General features: G+C 49.2%; 1 protein-coding gene across 1 annotated transcript; it reads right to left on the bottom strand.

Moving 5' to 3' along the window:
- Nucleotides 1–2,358: 2,358 nt before the first annotated feature.
- On the bottom strand, nt 2,359–13,728 carry zbtb40 (zinc finger and BTB domain containing 40; the record flags this gene model as incomplete). The annotated part of the gene is made up of 12 exons (XM_080494444.1): nt 2,359–2,654; nt 2,775–3,058; nt 3,242–3,398; nt 3,498–3,712; nt 4,630–4,794; nt 5,451–5,657; nt 6,792–7,088; nt 7,225–7,423; nt 9,145–9,434; nt 9,869–10,220; nt 10,481–10,850; nt 13,577–13,728. The coding sequence occupies 12 exons, from the start codon at nt 13,726–13,728 to the stop codon at nt 2,433–2,435; spliced, it is 2,910 nt and encodes a 969-aa protein (XP_080350570.1). The 3' UTR covers nt 2,359–2,432.
- Nucleotides 13,729–14,172: the final 444 nt, after the last annotated feature.

The following is a 14,172-nucleotide window of genomic DNA, read 5'->3' on the forward strand; positions in this document are numbered from 1 at the left end:
TCATATGAAATCAAATCTTGTCGTTGAGCTTTGAAGTATGTTTGTCCTTCGTCGGTTTAGCTCCACGAGGGTCCTTCTGAAATAATAATAATGCTAAACAAAAGGGTTTTTAATGAGCCTCTTAGCATTTTAAATGGCTGTGAATTCAATCATGTTTATCTGTGGACCCCGGCATCGCTGAGCCGTGGAGCTCCAGCAGGTTCCTCAGCCTCCGTCAGGTGAACGAGGCTGCTTTTATTGACAACTTTAAAGTCCTAGTGAAATGAAAATTCAACCTCCAAAACACTCTGGCTATTGCTTCTAAGGACATTTTTATGCTAACTGGCCCAAGGGTAAAATGTTAAGACACGGCAATCTGCGAGAAAATAGCCGATAAACAGCGCCAGTTTCCCTGCTGGGTGAACTGATTGTGACCAGACCGGAAGGAGCAGACGATACGTGTGTGACGTCACGAGTTGGAGACACGCTGTGCCCAAGTTGTGTTTACATTATGGCGGACCGACGACATCGGGGGAATCCTTCTCCTTCGTGGCCATTGAGGCAGTACCTCCGGAGCAGGAGCTGCTTGAGAGCGGCGCATTGCCCAAGATGTGGGGGAGCAACAGCTGTATGGCCCGACGAGTGGACTGCTGGTCTCAGGCTGCGACGATCAGGTAACACCTGGACTCGTCTTCAGTGATTCCTCGCAGTGGGAAAAGCGCTTCGACATGATCCAGGAAGCCGGTCGTCCTGCCAAAAGTCAGGAGCCTCAAAGGTGAAAACTGGCGGCTGCTGAGGCGAGGAGACGAGGACGAATGGAGGACGAAGCGTCTTCTTCCTCAAACATGTTCCAGACGGGGTCACCGATGGCAGAACCACCTTCTGTGTCTTCTTCATCAATCACTGGGTTTGAAATGATGATGATGATGAAATATGGTTAAATTCAGCCTCTTCGTCGTCAAAACTCTGATCCTCCATAATGTAAACACAACTTGGGCGTGTGCACAACCAGTGATGTCACTATTATTGTCAGAAGCTCCGCCCAGCAGAGGAAATACCTGTTTATCAGCTATTTTCTCGCAGATTGCCGTGTTTTAACATTTAACCCATTGGCCAGTTGGCATAAAAATGTCCCGAGAAGCGACAGCCAGAGTGTTCTGGAGGTCGAATTTTCATTTCACTAGGACTTTAAAAAGAAAGACATTTCAGATTTAGGAATAGTTAAAGGTCAGGATGTTGTGGTGTTGTTCAGAGCTAAAAATGTACTTTATTGTCTGTGTCTGTTTATTAAATCTATAAGCAGGAGCTGCTCCCCCCGATTCTGCAGTGATCGCCTTACACCACAATACACTGGTGTTATAGTGTAATAAACCCTACATTTATATCGATTCTATGTTCTACAGACAAGTTAACAATCTGCGCTTCATTTAGCATCAGCTTTAAAGCAAAAGCAATTATTTCTTCTGTTATATAATTATATAAATTGTAAATAAATTCAGACATCAATCGATTAAATGGGAGGGGGAAAAAAACAGATTTATGCACTTGTTATTGAAAGCGAACATGTTTGAGATCTTTTCCACGTGACTGAAGTCTGAGCAGAAAACCAACAGAGAAAACAAGCCCCGCCCCCTCAGGGGCGTCTTCCAGGGTCAAACTGTGTTTCAAGGACTTCTCAGTGCAGTTTCACAGTGTGTGTGTGTGTGCTGGTCGTCACTCTTCGACCAAACTGCAGCTCTGCAGTCCTGCATGTTTTCAATGTTCAGCTGCTCCAACACACCGGGCTTTAGTAACGCTCTGCAGAGGAAGCCACACACTTCCTCCAGCGGTTTGGTAGAAACAATTAAAATTAAAGACAAAAAAAAATCTGAGTAGCGGCTCCACTCTGCTCAGTGGCCTACAGTGACCTTGCACTGACCCTACAGTGACATGCACTGACCCTACAGTGACCTGCGGGGACCTTGCACTGACCCTACAGTGACCCTACACTGACCCTGCAGTGGCTCTACAGGGACCCTGCAGTGACCCTACAGTGGCTCTGCAGTGACCATGCAGTGGCCCTACAGTGACCCTACAGTGATCCTGCAGTCACCTTGCAGTAACCCTACAGTGGCCCTACAGAGACCCTACAGAGACCTGCAGTGACGCTACATTGATGCTACAGAGACCCTACAGTGGCCCTACAGAGACCTGCAGTGATGCTACAGTGGCCCTACAGAGACCTGCAGTGATGCTACAGTGGCCCTACAGAGACCTGCAGTGATGCTACAGTGGCCCTACAGAGACCTGCAGTGACCCTACAGTGGCCCTACAGAGACCTGCAGTGATGCTACAGTGACCCTACAGTGACCTTGCAGTGACCCTACAGTGGCCCTACAGAGACCCTGCAGTGGCCCTACAGAGACCTGCAGTGACCCTACAGTGACCCTACAATGACCCTACAGTGGCCCAGGTCAGGGCGAGGCAGCAGCTTTGTCCTCACAGATGAAGGTGACGGAGTTGTTGAGCAGCTCGTACATGTTGACCTCCACCACCTCGCCGGCCGGCCGGACCTCCGGCCCCCCGGACATGGCCACCAGCAGGGGCTGGCCGCCTGCCAGAGGCCCCTGGTCCTCAGGGGGAGCGTGGGGCTCCGGGGCCTCCACCCGGGCCCCCGGAGGCTCTGCTGAGATCACCTGGTGGAACAGAGACGCATTTTCTTTTTTCCTGTTCTGTTTTTCTCTTCGTGGTTTGAGATATTTTACTTCTTTAAATCTAACTTTTTGTTCAAGTAAAGCAGTGGAGGTGCTTCTCACCGTGTAGGAGGTGGAGGCCTGCTCCTCCTGCTCCTCCTGCTGCTCCTCCTGCTGCTCCTCCTGCTGCTCCTCCTGCTCCTCCTCCTGCGGCGTCTCGATGTGGCAGGCCACCAGGTGCTCCTGCAGCTCCTGCAGCGAGGCGCAGAGCAGCGAGCAGAGCGGGCAGCTGAACGCCTCGCTGCTCTGACTCACGTGCTGACTGCTGATGTGCTCCTGCACCTCCTCCTCGGCCCCCAGCACCGCCGGGCAGAACGGGCAGCGGGCCGCCACCGCCACCTCCGGCCCTGCGGGGCGGTCACATGACCTCGCCGTCAGATCAGAAGACACGCCGCGGATTCCATCGTGTTCCCTGCCACTCACTTCCTGCAGAACCAGTCTGACACTCCCTACCGTACGCTGCCACTTCCTGCCACACCCTGTACGTCAGGGTTCCACGGGCAGGTGCAGCGCCGCGTGTGGATCCTCACCTTGGTGATCGGCAGCTTGGTGTTTGGCCAGCGTGGCGGCGTTGGGGAAGAACTTGAAGCAGACGTCACACTGCACCAGAGTTTTGAGCTGCCGAGTGTGGCTGGCCGAGATGTCGGGGTGGTTCGTCCGGTTGTGGTACCACAGGCCTGACAGTTGCTACGGCGACAGAGAGACGTACGTCAACGCGTCATCTTCAGTGGGGTGGGTCAGACGGTGTCAGGCGAGTGACGGGGAGAAGAGAGAAGGGGGTCACACCTGGTAGGACTTGTTGCAGAGGTCGCAGCTGAAGGGCTTGGCTCCGGTGTGTGTGCTCTTGTGCTTGTCCAGCTGGGCGGGGCTGGAGAACAGCTTGCTGCAGGACGGACACTTGTACACCTCCTTCGGGTGGAGCTCCTCCATGTGCTGCTGGTGCTCCTCCAGGGACGAGAAGCTCAGGCAACACTTCTGACAGTCGTGGGGCTCCGACAACTCTGGGAGGGAGGACACGCGCACGCGCGCACGCGCACACACACACACACACACACACACACACACACACACACACACACACACACACACACACACACACACACACACACACACACACACACACACACACACACACACACACACACACACACACACACACACACACACACACACACACACACGATCAGCATGGTCCTCCTCTACAGAGGCTCTACAGCACCTCTGTAGAGGCTCTACAGCTCCTCTGTAGAGGCTCTACAGCTCCTCTACAGAGGCTCTACAGCACCTCTGTAGAGGCTCTACAGCTCCTCTACAGAGGCTCTACAGCACCTCTGTAGAGGCTCTACAGATCCTCTGTAGAGGCGCTACAGCGCCTCTGTAGAGGATCTTCAGCTCCTCTGTAGAGGCTCTACACACCTCTATATAGGCTCTACAGCACCTCTACAGAGGCTCTACAGCTCCTCTATGGCAGGGGTGTCCAAACTGTGTCCTGGAGGACTCGTCCTGCATGTTTTAGTCCCTCCCTGCTTCAGCAGACCTGACTCTAATGATGATGTCATCACCAAGCTGAACCCTGCAGGACGCTGGTCCCTGCAGGACGCTGGTCCCTCCAGGACGCTGGTCCCTGCAGGACGCTGGTCCCTCCAGGACGCTGGTCCATCCAGGACACTGGTCCCTCCAGGACCGAGGTTGGACACAATTGTGTTGTTCAAAGAGACTTTTAACACTATAAATGTCTGTAAAAGGGCCAAAAGAGGACGAAGCAGCGAGACGGGCTGAGATGGAGTAAATAGTCTCAGAGGCCTCAGCCGGGTTCATGTGAGTTATTTCCTGTTTGATGGATCTGCATCAGGAGCCAGAGGAGCTGCGGGTGGAGGAGTTTGGCGGCAGAAAGAGGTACTCAGGTCTGTGCTCTCACTGTGGAAGGTGTGCAGGTGGATGGTGAGGCCGCTGGCCTGGCTGTAGCCTTTCCCACACTCCCGACACACGTACGGCCGGTCGCCGGTGTGTGTGCGCACGTGACGAGTCAGCTCGATGGACTGTGCAAACACAGCTTTACAGTACTGACACGCGTACATCTTCCCTGTGAACACACACACACACACACACACACACACACACACACACACACACACACACACACACACACACACACACACACACACACACACACACACACACACACACACACACACACACACACACACACACACACACACGAACAAAATATGGTGAAACAGCCAAGACTGCCACTATATAGACTTACTATAGTATGTTTATTGTACTTTTATTCTACACTTTGCCCCCCCCCCTCCATCATAGTTTAATTTCCTTGTATTTCATCTTACTGTATACTTTGCTCCCCTTAGAACTTATTATACTTTATTATAGTCTGTGATGCTTATCTTATTTTTATTTGAGTCCTATTTTTTTTTTTTTAAATGTCCTTATTATTACTTTCTACTGTAAATACTTTTGGTCCTTAGGGTTCTTGATAGTCATTGTATATAAGATACCTCTATTCTTATCTAACTGTTTGCACATTTCTTGTCTTTCCTACTCATGAGTGTCCTTAAGAGCTGTAACAAGTAAATCTCTCCTTGGTGAGATCCATAAAGGCTTATCTTATCTTATCTTATCTTATCTTATCTTATCTTATGATTTAAGAGGTCAAAACAAATATACAACTGTTCATTTAGGCAAGTTATGTTATTCGTCCCTGCAGGTGTCCCTGGTTACCCTCGGAGTGCTTCTTCTTGGTGTGGTAGGCCAGAGCGGCAGCCACGCTGAAGCTCATGTCGCAGTGCTTGCACTGGTACGGCTTCTCCCCCGTGTGGCGCCTCATGTGGTTCTTCAGGGACGAGTTGGCGCCGAACTTGGCCCCACATTCCTCACAGGCAAACGGCTTCTCCTCAAAGTGCTCCGTCCGCTTGTGGTAGATCATCCCTGAAACACCCACAGTCCACGCTTTACGGATCTTTACGGCCCTGACCGCTGGAAAATTCTCCATAATCTGGATGTTAGAGGAGGAAGATGCTCTATAATCTGGATGTTAGAGGAGGAAGATGCTCTATAATGTGATGTTAGAGGAGGAAGATGCTCTATACTGTGATGTTAGAGGAGGAATATGCTCTATAATGTGATGTTAGAGGAGGGAGATGCTCTATAATGTGATGTTAGAGGAGGAAGATGCTCTATACTGTGATGTTAGAGGAGGGAGATGCTCTATAATGTGATGTTAGAGGAGGAAGATGCTCTATAATCTGGCGTTAGAGGAGGAAGATGCTCTATAATCTGACGTTAGAGGGGGAAGATGCTCTATAATCTGACGTTAGAGGGGGAAGATGCTCTATAATCTGACATTAGAGGAGGAAGATGCTCTATAATGTGGTGTTGGAGGAGGAAGATGCTCTATAATGTGGTGTTAGAGGGGGGAGATGCTCTATAATGTGATGTTAGAGGGGGAAGATGCTCTATGATGTGATGTTAGAGTAGGAAGATGCTCTATAATGTGGTGTTGGAGGAGGAAGATGCTCTATAATGTGATGTCAGAGGAGGAAGATGCTCTATAATGTTGTGTCAGATGAGGAAGATGCTCTATCATGTGATGTTAGAGGAGGATGCTCTATAATGTGATGTCAGAGGAGGAAGATGCTCTATCATGTAGTGTTGGAGGAGGAAGATGCTCTATAATCTGATGTCAGGGGAGGAAGATGCTCTATAATGTGATGTCAGAGGAGGAAGATGCTCTATCATGTAGTGTTGGAGGATGAATATGCTCTATAATCTGATGTCAGAGGAGGAAGATGCTCTATAATCTGATGTCAGAGGAGGAAGATGCTCTATAATGTGATGTTAGAGGAGGAAGATGCTCTATAATGTGATGTCAGAGGATGAATATGCTCTATAATCTGGATGTCAGAGGAGGAAGATGCTCTATAATGTGATGTCAGAGGAGGAAGATGCTCTATAATGTGGTGTTGGAGGAGGAAGATGCTCTATAATGTGGTGTTGGAGGAGGAAGATGCTCTATAATGTGGTCCCAGGTGTGCAGTGGTGTCTGGGCCGGGGGTTTCTCACCTGATGGGTGGGCGAAGGTGCGTTTGCACAGGTCGCAGGACACCTTCTTCTTGTTGTGTGCGGCGTGGTGGTGGGTGTCGGCGCGGTGGCGCTGCAGCGCCCGCAGGCTGGGCAGCTTCTCGGGGCAGTCGGGACACTGCTGCTGGGACTCCTGGGACATGGAGCAGCGCTTGGTGTGGGTCGCCAGGCGACACTTGTAGTGGAAGCTCTTCTTACACCAGCGACAGGTGAAGGGTTTGGTGGGGGAGGGCGGAGGAGAGGACCGCACCCCGGCATCGTTTCCAGCCTCCTCCTTTGTGTCCTTCTCCTCCTCCTCCTCCTCCTCCTCCTCGTCTTTTTCCTCCTCCTCTTCCTCCTGCTCTTTGCCGCCTGCGGCACAGAGGAGTGGTTCAGACGAGGAATCAGGTCTGAGTGCGTAACAGTGCTGGTTTACCTGTGGCTCCGCCCCCAACAGGTGAGCTTTGCTCCGCCTCCTCCAGCAGAGGGATCAGCGTTGGGGGGAAGGTCGCGTCCTGGAGCGCCCTCAGCAGCTTCAGCAGCCCCCCCTCACTGACCAGCCCCTCCTCCGCCCTGCTGAACAGTCTCTCCAGCACTGAGGGGGGGTCGGACTCCTCACAGCTCTCACACACAACCTGACGCACACACACAATTTATATATATATATATAAATAACCCTGTCAGCTCCTTTCCTCGGCCCTTCTTCGTGGTACAGGTCCACTCAGTATCTCTATATCCACGTATGCAGATGATGACGATGTTGCCGTGAACGCTGGGAAGCGTTCACTCCGTTAAATTCTAACAAACATTCTGAATCGAGCAGAAACAAAATATTTGCCGTCATCATGAACTGCACGTTTCACAAATGTAGTGTCTCTCATGTTTACGTGGAAACTGAGAGCAGCACAGAAGTTGTACTGATTTCCAAAACGTCTCAAAATCAAATGTAAAAAAAATAAAAAAGTCTACTGCTTTGCCTGAACTTGTGAAACATGGCCTGAAAAGATGTGATAAAACTGCAGAGCAGTAGTTTAGTTTGTATTAGAAATGTAGTGCATGATAATATAATAGGCAGTAATGAAAACTGTAAAAAACAACAAAAAAACAACAAGGCTCAGTTGGTTAGTAAGTCTATTAAAAGTCATGTTTTTCTTTTCTACAAAATCTGAGACAAAAATGAGACTGCTCCTCTTTTATTGTGACTTTCATAATAAACCTCTCACCCTGAAGGGTATGGAGGACTAAATGTGCTGAAATTAAATACATAATTACACCATTAAATAATTATGAAATGTGTCATTAATTAAATATATAAAAGTGTCATAATTCAGTAAATTACCAAATCATTTCATGTAACAAACGTATAATTATTTCACTATTTAATGAGCTTATTTCCCCCAAACTTTCTATGAAATTTCGTTGTACCTGTACCTGTTACAATGGCAATAAAGGAAAGTCTGATTCTGAGCTTGATCTGTCAAACTCACCCGTCAAAGTCAGTGGGCGGATCCTTTCACCTGATTGGTTGCCCTGCACATCGAGTCATAACAAATCGATCCCAGATAAAGGATCGCTGCAGCGCTCTTGAATATATTGATACACTGGGTGGCGCTCGATGTTAAACTCTGCTCTTTACTCACAGTAAAACTCCAGACTCGTCTTGTTTCCACCCGACAGGTGTTTAACTTTTATTTCTTAACTTCTGCGCTTGAGGTTATATTCAGCTTGGTCGGGTATCCCAGGTGTCGCACATAAACATGTCCCTAGAGCAACACGTAAAACATCTATGGTTCCTAGTGCTATATTATAGATCTCTCCGGTGGTTTGGATACTTCATTTAACCAACCTTTATTTACAACCAACAAAGACCAAGAGGAAGATTTGATCCTGCTATTTAAACACCTCAGTGGTGACAGATAGTTTACACACTGGAGCGTCTTTCATCAAGCACCTAGAAAGTTCCTGCAGATCCGCAGACCAAAGCAATGGATGTGACTCGATCAGATTGACAGATAAAATAAATTCATGAAGACAAGACAGGACCATGAAATAATTAATTATATAGTAAAATAATGATATGTTTTTACATAAAACAAATAGGTATTTTAATAATTAATGATACATGTATATATTCCATTCCAATTTTAATTAATTATTGATATATTTAATTAGCTATTGAATGATGTATTTATTTACTGCATTTTGGCACATTTAGTCTTTCATAGGAAAAGCAGGACTTCCATCAGCTCAGTGAATTCCGCAGAACTCTGTAAAGGCTGGAGGATGTTCAATGAATGTGTGTGTGTGTGTGTGTGTGTGTGTGTGTGTGTGTGTGTGTGTGTGTGTGTGTGTGTACCTGTGTGTCCTGGGGGTCCAGGCTGCTGTGGGCGGTCTCTCTCAGCAGCTCCACCACAGACGGCCTGGTGGAGAGGAGCAGCTTCAGCTTGGAGGAGTGTTTCAGTACAGAAGCGAGTCTCTCTGAGGGTCCCGCCCCTCCAGGCTCTGAGGGTCCCGCCCCTCCAGGTTCTGAGGGTCCTTCCCCTCCAGGTTCTGATGGTTCTGCCTCTTGAGGTTCTGACGGTTCCGCCTCTTCAGGTTCTGAGGGTTCCCCCTCTCCAGACTCTGAAGGTCCGACCTCTCCGGGTTCTGCGGAGGAGTCCACATTACACCTCAGATCTGAAAACCCACATTTGCTTCTCCACCCTACCGAGAGAGGGCACACCATCCTTTTCTGTAAGAGAACCGTAGACTCAGACTTGGAGGTGCTGACCTTTGTCTCAACTTCTTCACACTCTGCGAACCGTTCCAGTGAACACTGAAGCCACTTATGTGATGGAACCAGGAGGACAACGTCATCTACAAAGACAGTTGTGGATGATACCGGAAGAACCGCACCCAATGGACCAATGCAACGAGGCGAAAGTGTTCCTTCCACTTCTGGAGGAAGTACTCATTCAGTCAGAGAACGTTCACCCTTGCTGAGCTCATCTTGAGATACAACCCTCCGCTTCCACAGCGGCGTCCATGAACAGGGTCCACTGGGGCTCACCTCCTAGCCTTTTCAGTCAAACCTTTAGTACGCACGTGGCTCTGCCGGGTCTGGCCCAGAGTCTTCCCCAGAGTCTTCCCCAGAGTCTTCCCCAGAGTCCTCCCCAGAGTCTTCCCCAGAGTCCTCCCCAGAGTCTTCCCCAGAGTATTCCCCAGAGTCTTCCCCAGAGTCCTCCCCAGAGTCCTCCCCAGAGTCTTCCCCAGAGTCCTCCCCAGAGTCTTCCCCAGAGTCCTCCCCAGAGTCTTCCCCAGAGTCTTCCCCAGAGTCTTCCCCAGAGTCCTCCCCAGAGTCTTCCCCAGAGTCCTCCCCAGAGTCTTCCCCAGAGTCTTCCCCAGAGTCTTCCCCAGAGTCCTCCCCAGAGTCCTCCCCATTATTTGATCCAACTCACCACCGTGTGGTGATCAGCTGACAGCTCTGCACCTCTCTTTACCCGAGTGCTCAGAAGGCATGGTCTCAGGTCGGGTAAAACAACAACCTGAGACCCGAGCAGCTCTGGTACCAAGTACACTCTGAAGGCTCCAGGTAGGGCAGCAGGTTTTCAGTGATTTCAACTCTCTTTTATCCCCCTGATGGGGATTTAATGGTGGGTTGAGCTGTAAAGCAGGTGGAACTCACCTGAGACATCAGCAGAGGCCCTGCAGACTCTTTTGCAGGGCGGTTCTTCTGGATCCTGTGGTTCACCGAGCTCCTCCTTCAACTCCGTCTTCATCTCAGGCCTGTGTGACGGAGAGCGCCCCCCGCAGGGCGGGGTAGAAGCTGTGGGGAGGTCGGAGGTCGGCGCAGGGCGGATGGAGACGGGCGTCTGCTTGGTCACCAGGTTTGTGAGGACGTTCTTGAAGCCCACGGCCACGTCGAACATCTGGAGGCTGTCGGCCGCCGCCACCATGCGGCTCACATTGTGTTTGCCCAAGGGCAGTTTGCCGGTGTAGATCATGTCCAGGAGGCAGGCGAACTCCTGAGGCGAGGCCACCGCCGTGTCAATGGAGATGGTGTCGGAGTGGTCCAGCAGAGACCTGGAGACCACATCCAGTCACTGAACCTCTCGTCAGCAGAACAAACTCCTGGACTACAAACCGACTTACTGAAGGAACTTCACCATTAATGCCTTCATGATTCAAATAAACATTTGCGACTCTTTCACTTAAAGAAAATTCACAGTTAGTCACAGAACGTGTTTCGGTATGTTTAGAACTTTTTAGCAGCTTTACTCAACAAAATGCAACAAAATCATGTGAAATTGTGTATTTCTATATAAAGTGGTGAACGCTTCATGGAGCCACTGCAGAGGAGCACAAACAAGCCAATTGTAGATGTGTAGGTATAGACATGAAAAACATAAATGCCTCATTTGCCGCCATATTGGTTGGGGCATCTTTCTGTTGGGCAGCGCCGGAATCAACGCGGCGCAAGCAGCTACGCCCGTATTTTGTATAGAAACACTTGAAGGGAGGCTGAGGAGAGTCTACCTGGAGACCTTCCTCAGCATTTCCCCGAATGTAAACCTCCGTCTGATGACGTGAGCATTTGTATTTGATACGTGTCATACAGCCGCCAGCATCATAATAAGATCCCTCCCTTGTTTCCACCACTCTACACACACACAACTAAATAAATAAATAAATAAATGTGTGACCTCAAACAACCCCTTTCGCTGACACACATGCCTGATGCACCTATGTGCAGGTGTGTGTAGATGAGTGCAGGTGTGTGCAGGTGTGTGTAGATGAGTGTAGGTGTGTGTAGATGAGTGTAGGTGTGTGTAGATGAGTGTAGGTGTGTGTAGATGAGTGTAGGTGTGTGTAGATGAGTGCAGGTGTGTGTAGATGAGTGTAGGTGTGTGTAGATGAGTGCAGGTGTGTGTAGATGAGTGCAGGTGTGTGTAGATGAGTGCAGGTGTGTGTAGATGAGTGTAGGTGTGTGCAGGTGTGTGTAGATGAGTGTAGGTGTGTGTAGATGAGTGTAGGTGTGTGTAGATGAGTGTAGGTGTGTGTAAATGAGTGTAGGTGTGTGTAGATGAGTGTAGGTGTGTGTAGATGAGTGCAGGTGTGTGTAGATGAGTGTAGGTGTGTGCAGGTGTGTGTAGATGAGTGTAGGTGTGTGTAGATGAGTGTAGGTGTGTGTAGATGAGTGTAGGTGTGTGTAGATGAGTGCAGGTGTGTGTAGATGAGTGCAGGTGTGTGTAGATGAGTGTAGGTGTGTGTAAATGAGTGTAGGTGTGTGTAGATGAGTGTAGGTGTGTGTAGATGAGTGCAGGTGTGTGTAGATGAGTGCAGGTGTGTGTAGATGAGTGTAGGTGTGTGTAGATGAGTGCAGGTGTGTGTAGATGAGTGTAGGTGTGTGTAAATGAGTGTAGGTGTGTGTAGATGAGTGTAGGTGTGTGTAGATGAGTGCAGGTGTGTGTAGATGAGTGCAGGTGTGTGTAGATGAGTGTAGGTGTGTGTAGATGAGTGTAGGTGTGTGTAGATGAGTGCAGGTGTGTGTAGATGAGTGCAGGTGTGTGTAGATGAGTGCATGTGTGTGTAGATGAGTGTAGGTGTGTGTAGATGAGTGCAGGTGTGTGTAGATGAGTGCAGGTGTGTGTAGATGAGTGCAGGTGTGTGTAGATGAGTGCAGGTGTGTGTAGATGAGTGCAGGTGTGTGTAGATGAGTGCAGGTGTGTGTAGATGAGTGCAGGTGTGTGTAGATGAGTGCATGTGTGTGTAGATGAGTGCAGGTGTGTGTAGATGAGTGCAGGTGTGTGTAGATGAGTGCATGTGTGTGTAGATGAGTGCAGGTGTGTGTAGATGAGTGCAGGTGTGTGTAGATGAGTGCAGGTGTGTGTAGATGAGTGCAGGTGTGTGTAGATGAGTGTAGGTGTGTGTAAATGAGTGTAGGTGTGTGTAGATGAGTGTAGGTGTGTGTAGATGAGTGCAGGTGTGTGTAGATGAGTGTAGGTGTGTGTAGATGAGTGTAGGTGTGTGTAAATGAGTGTAGGTGTGTGTAGATGAGTGTAGGTGTGTGTAGATGAGTGCAGGTGTGTGTAGATGAGTGTAGGTGTGTGCAGGTGTGTGTAGATGAGTGTAGGTGTGTGTAGATGAGTGTAGGTGTGTGTAGATGAGTGTAGGTGTGTGTAGATGAGTGCAGGTGTGTGTAGATGAGTGCAGGTGTGTGTAGATGAGTGCAGGTGTGTGTAGATGAGTGTAGGTGTGTGTAGATGAGTGTAGGTGTGTGTAGATGAGTGTAGGTGTGTGTAGATGAGTGCAGGTGTGTGTAGATGAGTGTAGGTGTGTGTAGATGAGTGCAGGTGTGTGTAGATGAGTGCAGGTGTGTGTAGATGAGTGTAGGTGTGTGTAGATGAGTGCAGGTGTGTGTAGATGAGTGTAGGTGTGTGTAAATGAGTGTAGGTGTGTGTAGATGAGTGTAGGTGTGTGTAGATGAGTGCAGGTGTGTGTAGATGAGTGCAGGTGTGTGTAGATGAGTGCAGGTGTGTGTAGATGAGTGTAGGTGTGTGTAGATGAGTGCAGGTGTGTGTAGATGAGTGCAGGTGTGTGTAGATGAGTGCATGTGTGTGTAGATGAGTGTAGGTGTGTGTAGATGAGTGCAGGTGTGTGTAGATGAGTGCAGGTGTGTGTAGATGAGTGCAGGTGTGTGTAGATGAGTGCAGGTGTGTGTAGATGAGTGCATGTGTGTGTAGATGAGTGCATGTGTGTGTAGATGAGTGCAGGTGTGTGTAGATGAGTGCAGGTGTGTGTCAGTGCACCTGAAGAGCATGCTGGAGGCGGCCAGCAGCAGCTTGTGGGCCCGGTGTTGACTCTCTCCCACCACGATGGTGCAGTCGCAGAACAGACCCTCCTTCCTGAGGCTCCACAGCTGCTGCATCAGCTGGCTGCTGTAGTTCGGCAGTTCCATCATGGTGTCCAGCCCCCTCTGCTCCTGCAGCCCTGAGGGGGTCAAAGGTCATCAGGGAGAGGCTGCATCAAACACACATTCACAAAGCATGTGATCATTTGATAAAAAAAACAAAGGTACAGTGCATCTTTTATAATCCTAAAACTTCAGCTTTCAGTCAAGTGTTGACAGAATATTCAGCCATCACCACGTGGAGACAAAAGAATCAAACAGGACTGCTCACAGAAGTCTGGTTTCACAAGAAGGACAGAGCGTTTCTTTATTTGGGGGAGCAACCAGCTGGATAGAACACAGAATATAATTACAGGATTTGATTTTTCTGTTTAAACACACACAAAGTATATCAAGTTAAAAACAACCGTTAACAGTTCAAAAGGTGCGCTTTGGACTTCCTGTGATTGTGAGACTGACTTTAAAGGGCACGTCTGAAACGTCCCTCCGAACTCC

The sequence above is a fragment of the Blennius ocellaris genome (assembly GCF_963422515.1).
Source record: "Blennius ocellaris genome assembly, chromosome: 4".
Taxonomy (NCBI): Eukaryota; Metazoa; Chordata; class Actinopteri; order Blenniiformes; family Blenniidae; genus Blennius; species Blennius ocellaris.